Source organism: Astatotilapia calliptera, chromosome 17 (genome assembly GCF_900246225.1).
Source record: "Astatotilapia calliptera chromosome 17, fAstCal1.2, whole genome shotgun sequence".
Lineage (NCBI taxonomy): Eukaryota > Metazoa > Chordata > Actinopteri > Cichliformes > Cichlidae > Astatotilapia > Astatotilapia calliptera.
The window spans coordinates 6,051,337-6,074,848 of NC_039318.1; the positions used below are offsets into that span (position 1 = coordinate 6,051,337).

The 23,512-nt window shown below is 38.2% G+C and overlaps 1 protein-coding gene across 1 annotated transcript; it reads left to right on the top strand.

The window, feature by feature from the left end:
- The first annotated feature begins 1,142 nt into the window (after nucleotides 1-1,142).
- gpx7 (glutathione peroxidase 7) lies at nucleotides 1,143-12,152 on the top strand. Its single transcript, XM_026147043.1, has 3 exons — nucleotides 1,143-1,343; nucleotides 10,391-10,652; nucleotides 10,837-12,152. Exons 1-3 carry the CDS (start codon nucleotides 1,212-1,214, stop codon nucleotides 10,998-11,000), a joined length of 558 nt encoding a protein of 185 aa, XP_026002828.1. The 5' UTR covers nucleotides 1,143-1,211; the 3' UTR covers nucleotides 11,001-12,152.
- Nucleotides 12,153-23,512: the final 11,360 nt, after the last annotated feature.

Below are 23,512 nucleotides of genomic sequence, written 5' to 3' on the forward strand. Positions count from 1 at the left end.
CATCCTCCTCTCAATCATCTGAATTTTTGCTCTGTTTTCAGCAAGAAACAACTAAAGAGTAAATGCTGAACTTATGCTATATTATTTTTGTTGATAGGCCTACGTCATACTTGCCCTAATCCTCCCTCATCAGGTTAGCAGGTTTCTGAGTCAATAATTTGCGCTGCTCTTGGTATAATGCTGGTTACTAATTGCTGAAATGCACTGGCTGGTCTTTATATATAAATTAAAGAACACTGTTAATAGATCACACTGTGATTGCAGCATCACAGTCATTTGCTTTGCTTAATAAACCTGTCCCATAGCCTCTAAAATAAAATAGCTACATTGTATCACAGCCATAGACATCCTACTTCAGGATGTCTGTGGCTAAAATAAAATTCCCTCCATTCATTATCCCAACTGACACAAAGAAAAACACAAAATCACACACACACACACACACACACACACACATGTAAATATATATATATATATATATATATATATATATATATATATATATATATATATATATATATATATATACATATATATATATATATATGACAAACCTTAATCTTACAGAGCTTTTAATACACTTCTCAGTTCACGCAGTTCATGATCTACACCGAGAGTTCATGAAAATCTGTGTTTTTCATGCAAGGTAACAACTGGGCACGAGTCAGAATTGTAAAATATAGCTATAAATGATAATGATCTGTGTCACTTTGTCAACTTTGTTGGAGGAATGTATGGTCCATTGCTATGAATTATGAAATGGCATTTTTTCCTCTCTTTTCATAAAGGATGATCCCAGTTTATACTAAAAGTGGCGATAAAGCAACTATTTCCTTAGTATTTGGTAGTATTTGGACAATTAGAACTGCTCCAAGGCGCCACACAGATACTTCTGGGTCACTGCTCTCACGGAACCTTCCTGAATAAAACTGGAATGCACCCTAAACTGGGCCTCAGGTCCGTTATTCTGAGACATCAAGACACACTTTCCTCACGAGTTTACAGGCTAAATTGCTAGTTTCTGCTCATACCGAATACAACCGAAGACCAATAAGACTTTTATTTTTGTTAAGCGCTTCCTGCCCAGGAAACGCTGATCGCTGTGTGTAGCTTGAGTGCAGAGGAGGTGCGCAGACTGCTGGTGACTGCGGGGCGGACGGAGAAAGACTGCAGGAGTTTATCTTGGTTCCGCTGGTGGTTTGACTGCAAAGATGTTTCCTGCAGTGCTCACAGTGTTACTGACTTTCTTCAGCCTCGCTGAAAGCAAACAGAAAGACTTTTATACTTTTAAAGTTGTGAATAGCAGGGGTAAGCTGGTATCTCTGGAGAAATATCGGGGTTCGGTAAGTACGACTCACAGCAGCTTAAACTACAGATGTTAGAGCGCAGTTTCTCGGCACGCCAGCCCTTTGCTTGAATGAATGTTGCATGGGAATGTTGGCTTCTTTCTTTCTTTTACTTCTCTCCATGAAATGTTGTTTGTAGATGTAACTAACACAGCAGTGATGAGAATCAGTTTGATTGTGGGCTGCTGGTGGGGATGTCCCGTCACGTAGCCCGGATAGCCTACGTGGCAGGCCTGCAGCCCCTGAAGCTGCAGAAAGTGCTGAGATTTCATTCAAACAAGTTACGGATCACCAGACCGCGTTAGCCCTAATCTGTCTGAAGACTTCATTCTATCTTCACTCTATCCGTCATCAGAGGTAACGGAACATACATGAGTTTGGTTTTTACCCCAGTTATTACAATAACTGTTGATATACACCTAAATAAAAATAAATAAACGTAATAATGCAACAATGATGTATATTACATATGACAACCTTTATATAAAATGATAATAATAAGACAAACTGCATCTTTTTTGACTTAGCTGTCTTTGACTTTATTTGCTTCCAAATTCTTAATCATGGAGCTTTAAATGATTATTATAGACGGTATCTTTCAAAAAGATATCCTTTTTGTAATAAGGTGAAAGACTCTCTGGATTTTGTTTTAACCATAAACACAAACAGACAAATTAAACTATAAATCTTTCACACACTACAGGTGAATGAACACAGTTTGTACACCACAGAGCTGTAGCGGTGCACTTTTTAAGGAAGAGTTACTGTAACTAGTACAGTGCCTAAATGGGTTGAGTGTACGTAAAGTTCCAATTTACATTTCATGTCAGCAAGGAATAATTAAATGTAAAAGCAAGACTGAAAACTGGTGTTCCATTACACATGAGAACTTTGCTGGACCTGCTGTGCTGCCTTGTAGATTAGACAAACAACCATTAAGATAAGACACTTGCTCACACACTGACATTCAAAGATGTTCAGTAATACGTACTGGATACCAAAGACAAGCAAAGCTATAGTCTAAAAAGTGAAGCCAGTGGGAAATGCTTTTAAACCTGCATTCTTTTTCAGTGAGTCCAAAAAATGGATGATCTTTGAACCAGTTGAAGACAACAGTAGCACAGCATGATAGTTATTCACTGCATCTCACTTCAAAATGTTATATTCAGTTTCAGTTCAGTTGTATTTATAGTGTTAAATCACAACAAAAGCCACCTCAAGACACTTTATATTACAAGGCAAAGACCATCCAATATTAGAAAAATAACCCTAATAACTAGAAAAATTTGCATTTCCTGCGAAAATGCTGTGTGGATGCCTTAACGCTGAAGATATCTGCTGAAAAAAGCTGAAAAAGTTGAAAAAAAAAAAAAAATGCCTTGAGCAGGATTAGAACCTGGCCCTCCTGGTCAAAGGGCAGCTATTTAGCTCACTGAGCCAAACACTTTCTCACAAAGAAACGGTGGAGAGATTGACAATTGTGCTAGCAGAATTTGGGCAAAAAAAAGGTGGTGAAAATTCTGCTGAAAAGAATTCAATCAGCAGAATTTCTGCTGAAAAGAGTTTTTTTCTGAAAACAGCAGAAAAAACTGAAAATTTTGCTGAAAAGAGCTGAATGAGCAGAAATCTGCTGAAAAGAGGTTTTTGCTGAAAAAGAGCTGAAAAAGTTTGGATTTGTGCTGAAAAGGGGTTAAAAAAACTGAAAATTTTGCTGAAAAGGGGTGAAAAAGATGAAATTTGTGTTGAAAAGAGTTTAAAAAAAGTTTAACTGTTAAGTGAAAGAAATGTTGCCATAAGCTGGATTTGAACCCAGGCCTCCCAGTCTGAGAACGGATGCTTATCTCACTGAGCTAAAACACAGCTCAGCCCATCATGCAAAATCAGTGACCACATTGATAATGTGTTCCATTCATTTCAATGGTCAAAAGTCATAACACACATCAGCAGAAATAGCAGAATTTTTTAAAGTTTAAACATAGTATTTCTTCTAAAACTTAGTATTTATACTAAATAATATTTTTTTTCCTGCCAAATCATAGCATTCGTGCTGGAACACAGAAAGTTCTGCCAAATCATACAATTTGTACTAAAACATTATTTATGATTTAGCAGAAACACTGGGACTTGGTAGAAATACTATGATTTACATGAAATACTTTGACTTAGCAGAAGTACTACAATCTAGGAAAAAAGTACTACAGCATAGCAGAAATTCTATCATTGAGCAGAATTACTAGGATTTAGAAGAAATACTAAGATTTGGCACAAACACTGATGTGGCTCAAGAACCTTTATTGTGCAGTTATACTATGATTTGGAAGAAATACTATACTTTGGCACAAATACTATGATTTGGAAGAAATACTATGTTTTAGCACAAATACTATGATTTGGCTCAAATACTATAACTATCCTCGGTCAGAAGGAGAGGCTGACATCCAGGGATTAGATTACCACAGGTGGAGTTTATTGCGGTCAGATGGATGGTACAGGGAGGTATGGCATACAGTAGGAGGATGTGGAGAGGTGATATGGTGTGGTTTCTATGATTAAGAACAGGGTATGCATTACAACATGCATACAGATTAAAGATTAAGAAAACTGGCAACAAATTCCTCCACTACAAATCAGTCTGATGCCACTTTTTACAGTGTTCCCGTTTACTAAGGCACTACCCAAAAGGCGCCACAAGAGGGCACTCCAACACAAGAGATGACCTATTTACACTGATGCACTTAGTAAACAGCCCCTACTTAGCCACTACATAACACAGTGATATTACAGTATGACTGAGTAGTAATACTATAAAATAACAGATTTCCTAAAAAAACTATGAAATTGCAGGAATTCTATGACTTGGCAGAGATACTACGTTTTAGCACAAATACTATAACAACGCAGAAATACTATGACTTAGTAGTAATACTATAACATAACAGTTCAATGTTCTTGCACAAATACCACAATATGGCAGAAATACTATGTTTTAGCACAAATACTGTGATTTGGTATGAATACTACGATTTGATACACATACTATATTCCGCAGATACACTATAACATAACAGATATTCTACGACTTAGTAGTAATACTATAACATAACAGAATTATTAATTGGGCACAAATACCACGATTTGGCAAAAATACTATGATTGGGTACAAATACTATGATTTGGCAATAATACTGCATTTTAACAACAACTACTGAGATTTGATTGAAATACTATGATTTAGAAGAAATACTATTACTCAATACAAATACGATACTTTGGGACAAATACTATGTTTTGGTTCCAATACTATGATGTGCAACAAATACTATGATTTGGCACAAGTTCTATGATTTAGTACAAATACTATGATTTGGCAGAAATACTATGACTTAGTAGTAATACTATAAAATAACAGATTTCCTAAAAAAAACTATGAAATTGCATTAATTCTATGACTTGGCAGAGATACTACGTTTTCGCACAAATAGTATAACAACGCAGAAATACTATGACTGAGTAGTAATACTATAACATAACAGTTCAATGTTCTTGCACAAATACCACAATATGGCAGAAATACTATGTTTTAGCACAAATACTGTAATTTGGTATAAATACTACGATTTGGCACACATACTATATTCCGCAGATACTCTATAACATAACAGATATTCTACGACTTAGTAGTAATACTATAACATAACAGAATTATTAATTGGGCACAAATACCACGATTTGGCAAAAATACTATGATTGGGTACAAATACTATGAATTGGCAATAATACTGCGTTTTAACAACAACTACTGAGATTTGATTGAAATACCATGATTTAGAAGAAATACTGTGACTCCATACAAATACGATGCTTTGGCACAAATACTATGATTTGGCACAAGTACTATCATTTAGTACAAATACTATGATTGGGCAGAAGTACTATGTTTCAGTACAAATACAATGTTTTGGCAGGAATACTCTGATTTAGCAGAAATACTATATTTTAACATAAATACTGTCTTTTGGCAGAAAATCCTGCTAAAAAGGACTATTTCTGCTTTTTAGCAGAAATACTGTAATTTGGCATAAATACTATAATTTGGGATAAATACTATGATTTGGCACATATAATATATTCAGCACATATATTATAAAATAACAGAAATATTATGATTTGGCCTCAAAACCATGATTTTGCACAAATACCATGATTTTGCAAAAATACTATGAATTGGCAGAAATACTATGATTTAGCAGAAGTACTAAGATGTAGTAGAAGTACTTTGCTTTAGCAGAAATACTATGATTGAGGAGTAATACCTAAACATAGGAGAAATATTGATACACAGACACACATACACAGACAGTAAAGGGAACAGGAGCTGTGGAGAGTCTGGGCTTGGTATATGTAGGTCAGTTAAATTAGCTGCACCTGCTGTAGTCAGCCCTTACACACACAGACACAGAGAGAGGTGTGAGTTTTCTTCAGTGTATTTCTGACATTCAGGATTCCCCTCGAACAAATGGCCATAATTTCCTAACCGTAGAGGCTAGAACGGTCATTCAGGCATCGTTTTATTCAGAAGAGATGGGGGAATCTTCAGGTCTTCATAATTCAGAGATAAAACATAAATTATTAAAGATATATGACTTGTAATACACTGTAACTGAGTAGAGGCGAAGCAAAAACTGCCTTGACTTGCTCTCAAACAACCTTTGGTAACTCTAAATCTATATGGAGCATCAAAATCATTCTTTCACCGTAAGAAACAGCAGGTTTTGGTGAACAGTCATGGAAATTTTCAGGGCTCTGTGGAAATCCATCAAAAAGATATGACGAGAGAAAAAAGTGGTTCATTTCCAGAGATTGAAATCTGATGAAATCTGAGCGAGGGACAAATTTCCTACCCTCAAACAAGTCCAACTCATTTCAGAACGGTAATAGGTGAGAAAGAAATTCTTGAATTGTGAGCGTCAGGAGTGTCTGAAGATATACGGGGACAAGCATCATGTCTTAACTTTGCTTCGTTAAGGAGATATGACAATTTGAAAATGCCTCTCATCAGAGAAATCCAGCGGTGATTTTGAACAAACTCTCCATTGAGTTTATATGGAGAGTTTTCTGACTTTGTGTTACTCTGAGGAGATTTGCAAAATATCTATAAGTCCCACAACAATGATAGTGACATTTTCTGAAAGCCAGCAAAAATACCTACGTTTTGATGTATAATTTGTGGGGCTTGAGTGGAAATTGAGCGAGTAGCAAGAAGTTGTTTGGACATGCAGAGAAAATTCAAACAGTTTCACTGTCCCCTCTGAGTTAATTGCATAGCAACCATAGCAACGCATGTATTTTCTGAAAAATCACAATTTTGCAACTGAAGACTTAAAGAGAGATAAGATGAAAACGGTAGAAGATCTGAAAAAGCTGAATCACACAGGAATAGCCCAATCATTTGAGAACGTTTTAAAGTTTGAATGGAGTTTCTAGGTGAAAGTATGAGGAAGTAGTTAAGTTTCAAAGACAAGAAAGTTTTAGCAGAATTGTGGAAGTTTCCCATTCATTTCAATGGGACAAATTAAAGGAAAAAAGTGTAATATTTTAAAAAGTATAATAGTAATAAACACCAAAAGTCATAGCCGGCATTAGCAGAAAGAGCAGAACAGTTTAGAGTTTGAACGGTGAAAATAGCACAAAAATTGTGGAAGTAGATCCACGGCGAAAAGTGTACGGAAACACCCGGAATAATAAAGAATAAAGAGAAACAGGAACTCAATAGTGTGGATGCCTATTAAGGCATCCACACAATTAGGGTAAGCACTTCTACATAACATCTGCAGCAGTATAATGTCAAGGACTTGTTTGAACCATTTTCCCTTGATGTCCTTGTGCACATCCCATAGTTGAAAACAGTCGAACAGAGTCACTCTCATTTAATGGGTTATTGTGTTTTCCGTCTCCACTCCTCCATCCTACCTCACCTCACCTCACCTCACCTCACTCTTTTCACACCCTCTTCTCATTCTATATGCATGTGTGTCACACATTATTATTAAGTTATAAAAATAAGATATCGGCACTTTGTGACTTTGTACTTTGTGACTAATAAATCAACACCAGCTGCTTCTTCAGTGAGATCCACATTCTGTGGATGAACTCCCACTCCACTGTCGCAGATTCCAGCATGCTGATTATAGTCCTTGATCATACTGTAGTGTAACTGTGGTTTCTTGTATTTTGTTCGAGTTTTTTGTTTGTTTTGTTTTATTTTAACTAGAGTTGTGCTTTGTGTGATTTTGGGGTGCATTTCTATTTGCTGGTGTTTTCTTGACCTCTCAGGGCCACTGTATAAAAGGCATCAAGGACTGCCAAAACAGCAGCCCTACCAGTAACTTTAATTCAAAAAATGGGAGTCATCCAATGACCCCATACGCTACCTTCTCAGCATTACACCCACTAAGTTTGAAGTTAATCATATTAACTGTCTTTGAGATATGGTACCAGACACATAAAGAGCTTAATTTATTAGAGATGTGGATATTTTCAGTATCCCATGTCATATATGTCAGACTTGCAATTGTATTATCTTGACACCAGATGTCACTAGATGATAAGATTACACACTGCTTTCTCAGGAAGCCATACTTCTGCAGTGATGATCTTCTGTAGTTTAACTGCGAGTTAAAGTATGAAGCTGTGACATGTATTAATGTGTATTAGGATGCTTATTAGTCTCTGTATCTGTGAATGGCGTCTGTAACATGTAAAGGCCTAAATCACAGTTATCTGTGGTTCAAATAATTAGTCAATCAGTGGGACGGCCAGACTTCACTTTTGCTTTTTTTGAAGAAGGAGCCTGTCTGTCTGTCTGTACACAGTGGGGCAATATGTGTGTGTGTGTGTGTGTGTGTGTGTGTGTGTGTATATATATAAAAGATGACAGAGGCCTGTAATTTTCATCATAGATATACCTCAACTATGACAGACAAAATGAGAAAAAAATATCCAGAAAATCACATTGTCTGATTTTTAAAGAATTTCTTTGCAGATTGTGGTGGAAAATAAGTATTTGGTCAATAATAAAAGTTCATCTCAATACTTTGTTACATACCCTTTGTTTGCAATGACAGAGGCCAAATGTTTTCTGCAAGTCTTCAAGGTTTTCACACACTGTTGCTGCTATTGTGGCTTATTCCTCCGTGCAGATCTCCTCTAGAGCAGCAGTCCCCAACCTTTTTTGCGCGATGGTTTATGTCCGACAATATTTTCACGGACTGCAAGATGTCGTGGATAAATACAACAAAATAAAACCAGTAGCAGTACCAAAAAAAAAAAAAAATTAATTCTTAACACACGGGAAAACACCCAGGGAAACAGAGTTAACAATAAAAACAATAAAAAACAATGATAAAGACCAAAAGAAACCATAAAAAAAATTCACACCCAAGCCTCAAGTCCGGAACCAAACAACTCATGGTCCGGTACTGGTCCGTGGCCCAAGGGTTGGGGTCCGCTGCTCTAGATCAGTCATGTTTTAGGGCTGTGGCTGGGGAGTCTTTGTCTGGCCTGTGAGCCTTCTAGGACTGGGCGATATATCAAGTTTAAAAAAAAAAAAATCGATATATTTTCGTACGAGATATAAGATGTGACAATATCGTTTATATCGATATAGTATATGTTATGTTATAATTATACTCGTGGAGTCGCAAGTTTGCCTTTCTTTCGTCCACTTTTGTCTCTCTGCAACGTTACTGGGCCTCGCCTCTCCTTCACTGAACACAACTCCCCCCTCCCCCATTGCTTCACCTGCAGGCAACGGCAAGCTGGACACGGCAAATCTCCGTTAACGAGTTACCGCGGATCGCCCCGTGTGTGAGGCTGGACGGCGTCAACGTGTTAGCGAGCTAACCGCGCTAACGACATGCATGGCCTAAAATCCTTTCATTTTCTGTATGTATGAATTCTGGTTGTGCCTACTGACCGCGAACCGATTTTATGTGGTACACGGCGCTCAGCAATCTGTCAAGAAATGTTTTAGTTCCACTTTGGAAAGCTACGGAGCTGCACCGCTTGATGGATTGTCGGAGCAGTAGGCTACCGTATTCCGGAGCCTCGCGGAGTGATACGTACTGTGCTTCAACGTAATATTACCGTATTGTGTGTGTATAAGCACCATAAATGGCACCTGTTAAGAGACACGGTTACAAAGCAGATTTCAAACTCCAGGCTGTCAGTCACGCAGTACAACTTGGGAAAAGAGCAGCTGTGAAATCTGTCTTTGTTATGCTCAGCGTCTTTTAGTTTACATTTTGACTGCACAATTGTGAGCTTTTTGTTATGCACAAAAACATCATTGTTTTCTTTTATTTATGGAGCATTATTATATAATAAATGCTGATAATTTATTTTTGAGTAATTTCTTCATGTACATCTACGCTGTATGTTAATAAAAGTGCCTGTGTGACATCTGGGACACAGCTTTGACTAAGAACTCTCTTTTTGTTCTTACCTTATGGCTTAAAAAAAATATCGAGATATATATTGTATATCGCCATCCAGCTAAAAAATATCAAGATATGAATTTTGGGTCATATCGCCCAGCCCTAGTGCCTTCTCCACTTTGCTGTCCATCTTCACTGTCACAGTGCAATAAAGACAAAAATAGTCTAAAAAGAGACAACTAAACAAACAATTTTACATCAGATATGGTCTCAGTGAAAGTAACCGTTATTTAACATAAATTAATGAAAAAATATCCATATCTGTTTCAGTTATAGCAGGTGGCCTCTTCACTGAATGTGTCATCCTCAGCAGCCTTGTAAAATTGGTCAATGGCAACCTTTAACTAACACATATAGCTTCATAGATCCAACATATACTGTACAGTGGGGTGATTCAATCCAGTGGTTGCCAACTTTATGTGAACTACATGCAAATAAAACTGCAAGTAGTTCATTTAATTATGCATGTTTAAAGAAACATATATACTGACACATATTAAGCTAGGAAAGCTTTTGTGGTGTTTTTACAGTGTTTTCTGGTGGCTTTAGGTTTCCCTGGTGGTAAACGTAGCTAGTGAATGTGGCTTCACTGAGGAACACTACAATCAACTGCAGCAGCTCCAGCGGGACTTTGGTCCATATCACTTCAATGTGCTAGCCTTCCCCTGTAACCAATTTGGACAGCAGGAGCCTGGCAGTGACAAGGAGATTGACAGCTTTGTGCGCAGAGTCTACGCAGTCTCCTTTCCTCTGTTCAGCAAAATTGCTGTTGTTGGCACTGGAGCCAACAATGTCTACAAGTACCTTCTTGGTGAGTAACTGCCTCTTTGGGGGGGGGGGTTATGAGAGAGCAGTCGTGTGCGGTGTAGAAAAAAGAGAGGGGAAAAATAGAAACCTTTGAAGCAAAACTTAAAACAAATAATGTTTTTTTTTTAAAGGTTACAAGCTTACACGAACCTGTTATTCATACATCTATGTCATTTAATCTTTTACAGAGGCATCTGGAAAGGAGCCTGACTGGAATTTCTGGAAGTATCTAATTGACGTTAACGGCAAAGTGGTGGATGCATGGGGACCAAAAGTCTCTGTCAAAGAAATTCGCCCTAAAATTGCTGAAATGGTGCGGCAAATAATCTTGAAGAAGAAAGAAGAGCTTTAACACATTTCGCTTCAAGACTCTACTTAATGTTAATACCACAGGGAAACTGTGGCAGGTTTGAGCAGAAAATGAGTCACTGCTTTGGTAACATTACACTAAAGCCATGGCTTATTCATTTGTGTTAAGGAAGTAAAACGATTTGTGGTAGGTCTTGTTTGTAGCTATAAATAATTTTTTAAAAAGGTGGCGCTACAGGAAATAGAAGATCAAATACACTGGGGATTGAGGCAATATAAGGTGTGATCAAGCAGCAACCCTCAGGCCAAAGAAAGGTTCCAAACATTCCTTAAATAGCTACACGAAGCTGGCTCCAAAATGCGTCAGTACTTTTGGCTCGCATGTCTAAAAATCCTTGCAGTATTAAAAAGCACACACTGGAATAAAAATTGTATTTGGCCTCTAATGATACCTATGCTAATTTAAGTCTCACAACCTTCTCTCAGTGTTTGTGGTGTTGGAGTTTATCCAAATTGATCAGCTACAACTGTACTTCTTTACTTGATCGTCTTAGTAAGATTCAAAGCTCCCAAATGTGTTATGGAAATTTTCATCCTTCTGACACCTAAGTTTAAGTGTACTGTAACAGAAAATTTAATTTCTCTTGAATCTGTACTAAATTTTCCACAATTTCATTGTAATTTCTTTCCTCTACTTACATTTTATTGTTCTTATTGTCATTCTTCCCATGCTTTGCTCTGGTTATATTTAGAGTTCCTTCAGTTGTCCAAGCCAGTAGTGTTAAATAGTACATGGTCTCTTTTTTTCTGTTCAGCAAATGATTTAATTGGCATATGAATAATTGATCAGTAGTTACAAGACAAATGTCTATATTATTAATTAAATGTTAAGCAAAAATGAACAAAAATATTTTTGTCGGTTCATTTAAAATGTTTGGACCCCAGATTGATTGGATGGCGGAAGTAGTGGACCTCCAGCTATTTTAATAGGGGACCCCTGAGATAGTCTATATAATTATTAAATTGAAACAATTATTTGGGTTTAACATAAGGAAATGTTAGTTAGTGACCGATTAGCCTAGTGACCTTTCCGTGTTTCTCATAATAAACCATTTCAGTGCCTCATCTTCAGCTGCAGGTCTAAACATCCTTCAGTTCAGTTCAATGCAGTTAGAGCAGTAAGGCAAGGCAAGGCAAGTTTTTTTGTATAGCACAATTCAACAACAAGGTGATTCAAAGTGCTTTACAGAGACATTAGAAACAAAAACAAATAAAAAGCATGATTTAAAACTGATTAAAACAAGCAAACAAACAAACTAACTAATTTACAAACAAACAAAACAGTATATAAAATCAAAACAGATAAAATCAGAACAGTAGATAAAATCAGTAGTTAAATGTAAGTTTTGAAATTTAAGCTTAAAAGTGTGGATTTGGTGCTTTATTCAAATGCAGCTGAGAATAGGTGAGTCTTCAACCTGGATTTAAATAAACTGAGTGTTTCAGCTGATCTGAGGCTTTCTGGGAGTTTGTTCCAGATATAAGGAGCATAAAAGCTGAATGCAGCTTCCCCGTGTCTGGTTCTGACTCTGGGAACTGATAAAAAACCGGATCCAGATGACCTGAGGGGTCTGGAAGGTTCATACTGGGTCAGGAGGTCACTGATGTATTTTGGTCCTAAACCATTCAGAGCTTTATAGACCACCATCAGGACTTTAAAGTCTATCCTCTGATGGACAGGCAGCCAGTGTAAAGACCTCAGAGCTGGACTGATGTGGTCCACTTTTTTGGTCTTAGTGAGGACTCGAGCAGCAGAGTTCTGAATGAGCTGTAGTTGTCTGACTGATTTTTTTAGGTAGACCTGTAAAGATGCTGTTACAGTAATCAAGCCTACTAAAGATGAATGCATGGACTAGTTTTTCCAGGTCCTGTTGAGACATCAGATCTTTTATCCTTGAAATATTCTTGAGGTAATAGTAAGCTGATTTTGTTATTGTCTTAATGTGTTTTTCTAAGTTTAGGTCTGCATCCATCACTACACCCAAATTTCTCACCTGGTTTGTGGTTTTTAGGTGTATAGATTGAAGTTCTCTGGTGACCTGTAATCGTTTTTCTTTGGCACCAAAGACTATTACCTCAGTTTTGTTTTTGTTTAGCTGGAGAAAATTGTGGCACAACCAGTCATTAATTTCCTCGATGCATTTACCAAGAGCCTGTACAGGGCCTTGGTCTCCTGGTGACATTGTGACATATATTTGTGTGTCATCTGCATAGCTATGATAGTTTATTTTGTTGTTCTTTATAATCTGTGCCAATGGGAGCATGTAAATGTTAAACAGAAAGGGTCCCAAGATGGAACCTTGGGGAACTCCACATCTGATACTTGTCTGCTCAGATGTGAAGTTACCTATTGATACAAAGTATTTCCTGTTTTCTAAGTATGTTTTGAACCAGTTTAATACAGTTCCTGAAAGACCTGTCCAGTTCTCCAGTCGTGGAGCTCTACTGCTAATGTCTGAACATTAGCAGTAGAGCTAATGTTTGAACTACAGAACTGACTTTAATCAGCATTCAAGCTCATAGTGAGTTCTGTAGTCAAAAATCATTTATTTGTACCGATTAGCTAATGAACATGGCTTTCCCCAACACCCAACTGCTCATCCTTGCTAGAAACCATAAGGGGGAAAGCATAAGATGCTAGTTACTGCAGCCCCAAACAATGACATTCCACCACCATGCTTGACTGTAGGCAAGACACACTTGCCTTTGTACTCCTCACCTGGATGCCACCACACACCCTTGACACCATCTGAACCAAATAAGTTTATCTTGGTCTCATCAGACCACAGGTAATACATGTCCTTAGTCTGCTTGTCTTTAGCAAAATGTTTGCGGGCTTTCTTGTGCATTATCTTTAGAAGAGGCTTCCTTCTGGGACGACAGCCGTTTGATGCATTGTGCGGAGCGTATGGTCTGAGCACTGACAGGCTGACCCTTCACACCTCCAACCTCTGCAGCAATGCTGGCAGCAATCATACATCTATTTTCAAAAGACAACCTCTATGATGCGAAGCACGTGCACTCAACTTCTTTGGTCAACCATGGCGAAGTTATGTTAGGTTCTGACTGGAACCTGTGCTGTTAAACTGCTGTATGGTCTTGACCACCATGCTGCAGCTCATTTTCATGGTGTTGGCAATTTTCTTATAGCTTAGGCTATCTTTATGTACAATAACGATTCTTTTTATCAGATCCTCAGAGAATACTTTCCTATGATGTGGCATGATAAACTTCCAGTGACCAGTGAGAGAGTGTGAGAGCAATAACATCAAATTCAACACACCTGTTCTTTATCTGTACCTGAGACCTTGTAAAACTAACGTGTCACATGACTCCTGGAAGGGAAATGACAAACTGGGCACAATTTGGACATTTTACTTTAGGGGTATACTCACTTTGAAGCAGATTTTAATCAGGCTGGTACAGTTATGTTCAGCCAGTTCTTAAATGCACCGGAACATGTGACAATGATTAAAAGCTACACTTTAGCTATTAGCAGTGGCTCAAGGTCAAAGTAGCCATTCATTTAACCTGAATTCTCGAATCTCTCTCTTCCTAATTATGTCCCTATTTCAGTCATTTTACTTGTTGGTGTAGGTATTATGGGCACCTGAGATGAAATTCCCCCTGTTTGAAAAACTGAAATATATGCAAGTATTTGATGTTTAAATTTATAGGTGCCAATTTTTTGTATCTGAAGCGGCACAAGTATTACCTGTTTTATATAAACATGTAAAGAATAATCTTATTTTTTTAATACTATACCATTAGGCTGAATGTATGTTTGTTTGTTTAGAAATAAATATGCTAAATGATATCCCTGTGTGGTGAGAATGAAATAGCTTTAAGATTAAAGCATAGATTTTGATGTTACAGACCTGATCTGATATTTCCCCATTAGAATGTAGTTACCAATCTCCACTTCGCTTTTAGTGTCACTGTGAAGGCTCTTGGCTATTGGTGAGTGTTCAAACTGTATGTACTTTAGTTAAATGGTAAATTAGTTAACCCTCCTGCCATCCTTTAAAAAACTCACACCCATCACCCTAGGGACCATTCTCAGCCACGCCATAAAAAGACCATATATCCATATTTTATTCCACTTTAAATTAGCCAACCTTGTAAAACTACTTCTCCCTGAAATATTCATGTAAAGTTTTAATTATATTTTCGTTGTTTTAACCCTTCAAATCCCAGTGTTATTACATGTGTGTTATAAGCCCCAAAAACCAAAAAATGAAACTAAATATTTCCACAAAAAAACAGTTGAAGTAATATGTGATTGTCATTATAAGTAGGCCTTTAGATGGACCAAAGATTGGCACCAACATACATTTTGACCTGCCATTATTTTTTTTGCATTTTTTTTGCAATTTAAAAATTAAAACTTCAAGGCCCTGAGTCTTCATTGACATCCAAGAAAAGAAGAAAAAATAAAATCATATGATGATAATTTGGGGTTGAAAAATAGCGTTTATAATGGAAGTCAATGGGCAGAAAATGGTCCCCAGGGTGATGGGTGTGGGGATTTCTGCTGCTCAGCCATTTTAGGCTGATTTAAGGAATTCACACTGGAATATTAACATTGACAGGTAAAAACTATCCTGTGGCAAGTTTGGTTATATTCCACTGAACACAGTGGAAATGGCAGCCATTTAACACATAGCAGTGGCACAAAAAGGTCCCAAGAAGGCAGGAAGGTTAAACTACTACTAAAGTACATTTGCTTGACTTGATGTACTTACCTACGTTAACTGTAATGACTCTTAACAGGATACATTGTTTTAACAAAGTAAATGATGAGACTATTTCGGATTTTTCAAGTGCTTATCTGAGTCAACACAGTGAGGAGTGCCAGAGGAAACAGAATACCCAACCACAATTAAGAGGATACATTCCCAACCCACGGAGCTAGATACTACAGATTACACCCATAATTTAGGAGTGGAGTGGATGGAATGTCACACATGCATTTCTGACTAAAACCTCATTGTGCACTTGTGGAATCAGCGTGAGTGTTGTTTGTGTCACAGTGACCAGCACAATCACTTTCAATGACTTGTGACAAATGCTGGTTGAAAAATGGGATGCCAACCCACACCAGTGTGTGACCAAGCTGGTAACCAGCATGAGGAGGAGATGCCAGGCTGTTGTGACTGTGTATCAGTCACAACAGCCTGTCAGGAAAGGTAACTCTAGTATCAACTTCAGTCTATTAAACATCCGCTCCCTCACTGGTAAGGGACATCTCATCCAGGATCTCCGATCGTAAGTTGGATTTTCTTTGCCTGACTGAAACGTGGCAACAGCCCAATGATTTTGTTTCTCTCAATAACTCCATTCCATCTGAGTTTGTTTATACCTGTCAACCTCGCAACTCGGGGAGGGGCGGGGGTCTCGCGATAATTCACCGGAAGCACTGGAAAGTTCTCCCTGTCTCTGCCCCTCTCTCCCATTCATTTGAAAACATTGCATTACAGCTCCCTGGATCTATCCCCACCAGTATATGTATATCGGCCACCTAAGCCAAATAAGGAGTTTTTAAATGAATTTGCTGCTCTACTCACTCATTTCTCTATACTTTCTCTAAATCTGATAATTGTTGGTGACTTCAATATTCATATGGACAGTGACAAAATCCCCCTTTCCAGAGATTTTACCCCCTGCCTGGAAAGTTTTGGGCTTCTACAGTACATAAAGTTTTCTACTCATTCTAAAGGACATATCTTGGATTTGCTCTGTTGTTGTGGTATTACCTCTACACATTGTAAAGACACATTGATTCCCCAGTCTGATCACATGTTTATTTCTTTTAATGCAAACATAACCACTTTCAAAACCTGTACTCCTCGTAATATCACTTTTAGGAAAATTAGTAATATTAACCCAGCTGTTTTTTCATCTGCCATCCATGACCTTCCATCTATCCACAGCTCCTCAACCCCTCATGAACTTGTTTCTCATTATAATGTCAACCTCCATAACCTTCTTAACATATTTGCTCCCCTTAAACATCGAACTGTCTCATTTTCCCGTTCAGCACCATGGTTTACCCCCAACCTGCGTCATCTTAAAGCTAAAGGACGCCAACTCGAACGTCTATTCATGAAAACTGGACTTACTATACATAAAGAAATGTATAATGATCATGTTTTGTTCTCTAAGGGCTGCATTGTTTCAGCCAAATACTCAAACTACTCTGGTTTAATCAGTTCTAATGAAGATAACTACAGGTCTCTCTTTTCATTGTTCAGTAAAATTACAAAACCTCCAGTCATATTCCCCTTCCATATGTATTCTGCTGAGTTTTGTAATTCTCTTATCTTTTTTCACCCATAAAATCTCAGATATCCACCGTCAACTTAACTCTGCAGGAGCTTCTTAATTTCCTGTTTCCCCCACTGTCTTCCTGTCAGTTATTTTCAAGCTTTACTCTTCCCTCCATAACTGAGGTATCTAGTCTTATTATAAAATCTAAATCATCCACTTGTCACCTTGACCCTCTTCCCACTGTGTTAGTTAAAACCTGTATTCCCTTGTTAGCGCCTCTCATAACCAGTATTATCCATTCCTCCCTCAACACTGGAATCGTTCCTTCATCTCTGAAAAAGGCTTCTGTTATTCCAACTCCCAAAAAGCCTGGTGCAGACCCCAATAACTTTGATAATCTTCACCCTATATCAAATCTCCCCTTTATTTCAAAAATTCTTGAAAAAGTTCTCCCCTCCCAGCTTCACTTACACCTCAATAACCATAATCTCTATGAACAATTAAAGTCTGGTTTCCACCCCAATCATAGCACAGAAACTGCTCTGTTAAGGATTACCAATGACCTTCTGATGGCAGCTGATTCTGGTCTCCTATCCATCCTCATCCTTCTTGATCTTAGTGCAGCGTTTGATACCATTTCTCACAATATCCTCCTAAACCAGTTAGCGTCCATTGGCATTAGTCACACCCCCCTTGCCTGGTTCACCTCCTATCTCTCAGACCGCATTCAGTTTATCCAATTTAAATCCCACTCTTCAAGTCTCCATCCTGTTTCTGCTGGTGTGCCCCAGGGTTCAGTATTAGGGCCTCTTTTATTCATTATTTACATGCTAACTATTGGTCATATATTTTGAAAATATAATACACATTTTCACTGTTATGCTGATGACACCCAGCTCTACATTTCTTCTAAACCCAATTCATCCCTCCCACCTACCTCCCTCTCAAACTGTCTTATCGAGATTAGATCCTGGTTCTCCTCCAATTTCTTTAAACTTAACAGTAATAAAACAGAAGTTTTACTTGTTGGTACAGCCTCTATCTTATCCAAATCCCACAGTTTTTCCATTAACATTGAAAGTTCTCCCACCCATCCCTCCCCTCAGGTTAAGAGTTTGGGTGTCATACTTGATAATACTCTTTCATTCCAGTCTCACATTAATTATATAACCCGGTCTGCATACTTCCACTTATATAATATTAACCGACTCCGTCCCTTCCTTACTCCCCATGCTGCTGCCATCCTTGTCCATAGCCTTATTACGTCCCGTATTGATTACTGCAATTCCCTCTTATTTGGTCTCTCTTAATGGTCCCTTCATAAACTCCAACTTCTTCAAAATTTCGCAGCGCGGGTTATAACTCGTACTCTGTCAAGAGCTCATATTACCCCAGTTCTTCAGCAGCTTCACTGGTTGCCTGTAGAAGCCAGGATAACCTTTAAAATCTTACTTCTCACGTACAAGTGTATCCATAAATCTGCTCCTTCCTTTTTGTGTGACCTGCTCCATATCACCACTATTACCCACCCTCTCAGATCCTCATCTGCTATTCATCTTACTGTTCCGTCCGTACGCCTTACAACTATGGGGAACAGAGCCTTCAGTTGCTCTGCTCCTCGGCTGTGGAACTCTCTTCCTCCAACCATAAGAAATATAGTCGCTCTTCCCGCATTTAAGTCACAGCTCAAAACACATCTGTTCAAACTGGCTTATTCGCTTTAGTGCTGATTTTATCTGTTGTCAAGTTCTGTTTTTGCAATTTTAACTTATTTCATGTATTTTATGACTATTGCTTCTTTTATTAATTTTGTTCTTTTCTAAGGTGACCTTAGGTTTTTGAAAGGCACCCTCAAATAAAATGTATTATTATTATTATTATTATTATTATTATTATCACTCTTCCACATGTAATTAATTAAGAAAGTAATTAGTTCAAAATCCCATTTATGCTTTTTTTCAGAGCACATGATTCCCAGGTGGAGGAGTTCAAGTACCTCGGGACACACAGAGAAGTAGATTGAGAAATAAATCAGAAGATTCAGTGTCCACATCACTGTAGTTGTTCCACAATCCATCTACGGTCCACTCAGTGACATACAGATCAGTTTATAACTTTTATGTAATGTGTTTCGTCTGGATTTTTGGTTCATATTCTCTCTCCTTTAAAATGAAACATATATAAAAATGAGAGACTGTTCATTTCATTTCTTTGGAAGTGAGCAAACCAAAATAATTATTTCCCCACTGTATATTCCTCAACTTATTTAACAATATCTTGGTAGTCACAGTGAAGACCTGGAGGTGTCTTTGGGGAGGGAGGTCATGGGGAAGGAGGTCTGGCATCATGGTTTAGGCTTGTGCCCCTGCAATATGGACACAGATAATTGACAATGGATGGATGGAATGACATGCCATACCATATAGGCCTGTTTGAAACTACTACCAAAGTGCAGTTACTTGGCTAAATGTACTTAATTACACTATTACTATTAACCGGATGTCATAACATTGTTTTAACAAAGTAGATGATCAGAGTGCTCATCTCAGGGAGTACAGTGAGGTGTGTCAGAGCAAACTTGTTCCACAGAATACTCAACCCCAGCCTAAAGGATGCATTCCCAACCCGCGGACATAGATACCACAGATCACAGTGTCCCAGATTATTAGGAAAACTGGTGCATATCTCATATTCAAACACCTTTGTATTCCATTGTGTAGCTCAGTTTTTTTTGTGTCACTGAGCTTTAAATGGTAGAACTTTATAGCCTTGTTAATAGTCTCTCTTAGTGGTCACTCACAATATTGCAATAAATAACATATTCATATAATCAACATGTAAAAATCTGATGTATGATGTAGTTTATATATTGGTCATATACAATGCTGTCTATATTACTCATCTGTATTAAGGTAAGTCAGTGCTTTTAACAAAACAAAAACAAAACGTGTGGTGTAAAATCACCTAGCGTAAAATATTACGCTTAGGGAGTGAGAACGTACGGTGGCCCCTAGAGACAAAGCACGTACAAACTCCAAAACACTTGCAAACTCCAAAACATGTACAAAATCCAAAACACTTGCAAACTCCAAAACATGTACAAAATCCAAAACACGTACAAAGTCCAAAACACTTGCAAAATTCAAAACACAACGGAAGTGCTCCAGGACACTAGGGGCAGTGTTGAGCTCGATTTGCAAAATAAACGGCAAGTTTGTCTGTATGGGACGGTCTAGTCTCCGTCGCGCTTCCCAGGTTGCCTAGCAACCATAATACGAACCGCTGGAAACTTGTCATACAACTTTGTTTGACAGAAATGAAGGAGAACATATTTTGTTCATTTGTTTGTTTGTTTCTACAAGAGCTTTGTGTGATTTGATAAGTATCTGAGGCTGAGACCACAGGACAGTAAAACATGATTTTTGGGCTTCATTTCTGTACTGAACAGTCATTTAAGATTAGTTAGTAAATAACAATTAGCTGATGTTGTTCATGAGACTAAAGTCATATCACTTTGGTAATGTAAATATAATATGGCCAATATTATAGTTATTATATTAATCATTATTAGCTATTACAGCAGTGAACATGAACTCTGTGTCAAATACTGAGCTTCAGTACAGATTCAAGTTGCAGTTATTTATATGTCTTATCACCTTAAATCTTCACTCAAAGACAAGTATCTTTGACAGTGCATATATAGGTGTATCATATATAAGAGACAAATGTTGTTCCTTCAGTGTGTTGGCATTACTAAATTTGGCTCATTGCTTACATATATTTATAAAAAGAAAATGTACAAGCTGTGATAACTGTTTCTGATAAAATGAAGAGTAGACTGATATATGAAATATTCCTTTATTGGGTGAGAAAATCAGACCATGTCATAACTGCTTTAAGTCATACAGAATAGATATCAGAGCCTTAAACAGGCTGGCTTCTGCTAAATGGGTCAAACTGGGCAGAAAGTATACATACACATAACATCCTTACAGAATATGATGTAACACTATAGATCAACTTACCTCAGAATATATAAAGGATATAAACAATTACAGCAATATGATGCAACAAACATAGCAGTACTACTAATCCAAAATACTCAAAGCTTCATAGAACTGGAACAAACATTTATTTTTAGCTCCATTCTGCTGCTGATACATACTTTAGGTTTCTGAATATTAAACTTGTTGCTGCCTTTCATAGTGTGTAACTTGAAGGCCCTGAGTACTTTCTCCCACACTGAAAACACTGGAATGATACAATTATTTGAACATTACCTAATAAGACTGATTCAGCACAGACAGTTATGTTAAACTTTCCTAGCAGTCCTTCACAAACAGGGAACAGTATATTCTCTCCATCTGTCAGCTGCTGCTGGCTCTTCCTCCTCCTCTTCCTCACACACTGCTGAGTTTGTCCTGGTGGATCATCAGGGGTGCAAAGCCTCACAGATGACGTGCAGCAGTGGGTCCCTCAGTCTGTCCTCACTCTGGCCACTTGCAGTTGTCACACATGGAAATCAAATGTGTGATAAGCTGCAAGATTCAAACACAAGTGTAACTTCTAAATGAATGTTCATACTTTTATTACACAATCAGAGAGAAAGAAAAAGAGAGAGAGTGCAGGACAGACAGACAGGTGACAGTCTCAGGTGTATACACTGCTACAAAACAGCACAAAAGAAGGAGGATTGTGTTATTACAAAACAAGAAGAGTTCCCAGATGGTTCAGTGGACACATGTGTGACTCCTGTGATTAAAGCATCTTTCTTTCAGCTTAACGAGTGAACCGTCAGCTCGTTCAAACACACGTTAAAGTCCGTTTGGCTCGACACCACTGAACAGAGGCAGCAATATAACACAGCTAACATTAACAGCGCAGTGAATCCTGCTTGTGCCGTGATATTCAGGACTGCAAACCGAGCAGCATCACTGACTTTCAGCTTGTTGTGTTTGTGGATATATGACTGACTTTAATTATACATAAAATCATCACATTCTCTGTATGTTTAAAGTCAACTGTTGAACGGCGTATATTTTGAAGTAAAGGCTTTAAAACCAAGTTAGTACAAACGTCGCTAATGTCACATAACTTTGCCGACATGTGGCCAACAGTAATGTTTTAATGTTCTTCATTATAAAAACATTTGCGCATAAATAAGTGACATAACATTCAGTACTTACTTCTGAAAGTTTACTCTTCTGCCGTTTTTTCGGCAAAATTATCCACACCACCGCCGCGCTATGGAATCTGGGATATGTTGGGCCATGAAGGCTACACCGACCCATCCTTAAAATTCAGGGAAATTAAGGACGCATTTGAGGGCCGCATTTCGAGCAGCCTTTGAATTGGGACAGCCTTCGTTGTCTCGCTGTGACGTAATTGGCCTTGAAATGCGGCCTTTAAGGCTGCAGACCCTGAATTGGGATACACTCCAAATCCGGTCATTGGTACTTCCTGGCTTGTGTAGTTACTAGGTAACAAAAGCTCAACGCTGCCCCTAGCGTCCTGGAGCACTTCCGTTGTGTTTTGGAATTTGCATGTGTTTTGGGGTTTGCAAGTGTTTTGGAGTTTGCATGTGTTTTGGATTTTGCAAGTGTTTTGGAGTTTGCATGTGTTTTGGATTTTGCAAGTGTTTTGGATTTTGCAAGTGTTTTGGAGTTTGTAAGTGCTTTGTCTCTAGGGGCCACCGTAAGAACGTGTTGAAAATCTGCAACTTGTTGTGTTTAGATAAATAATAATCGGCATCGTGGTGGGGAGCGGCATCACGGGCATCTGCAAAAACATAAATTGGTTGTACTGATGCTGCCCTGATGTCATGCCAGCGCATTTTGGGAATGGCATAGGCACCGATTGGCTTTCTATCACCCATTTGATGGGAGTAAAGGCACTCTCCATTTGCGAGGTGCGCCTGCTGTTTGCGGCACAGGGAGGAGAGGGCAGGGCGGCGGGGTATTCTCGGCTGGCAGGAGCGGCATCTAGTAACCAACTTGCAAAATAAAACAAAATAAAAGCAAAGCAACGAACACGAAAACAGCAGACATTATGATACAGACTTAGAATTTGCACCGATGTTTTTTCTAAATTCTATATGTGAAAAGTGAGCACGAGAGCCCTCGGTACGCCTGCTCGCTGCTGAAGTCAAAGTAAACTTTATTGTCATCTCCGCTACATACAGTCCAGAGAGACGAGACGACGAGGCTCCAGTTACAGCAGTGCAAG

Excerpts from the sequence above, each read along its gene's own strand:
- gpx7 (XM_026147043.1), top strand. The coding sequence starts at position 1,212 with ATGTTTCCTGCAGTGCTCACAGTGTTACTGACTTTCTTCAGCCTCGCT. Across the intron at positions 1,344-10,390 it reads TGGAGAAATATCGGGGTTCG|GTTTCCCTGGTGGTAAACGT; the intron begins GTAAGTACGACT and ends TGGTGGCTTTAG. Across the intron at positions 10,653-10,836 it reads TGTCTACAAGTACCTTCTTG|AGGCATCTGGAAAGGAGCCT; the intron begins GTGAGTAACTGC and ends AATCTTTTACAG.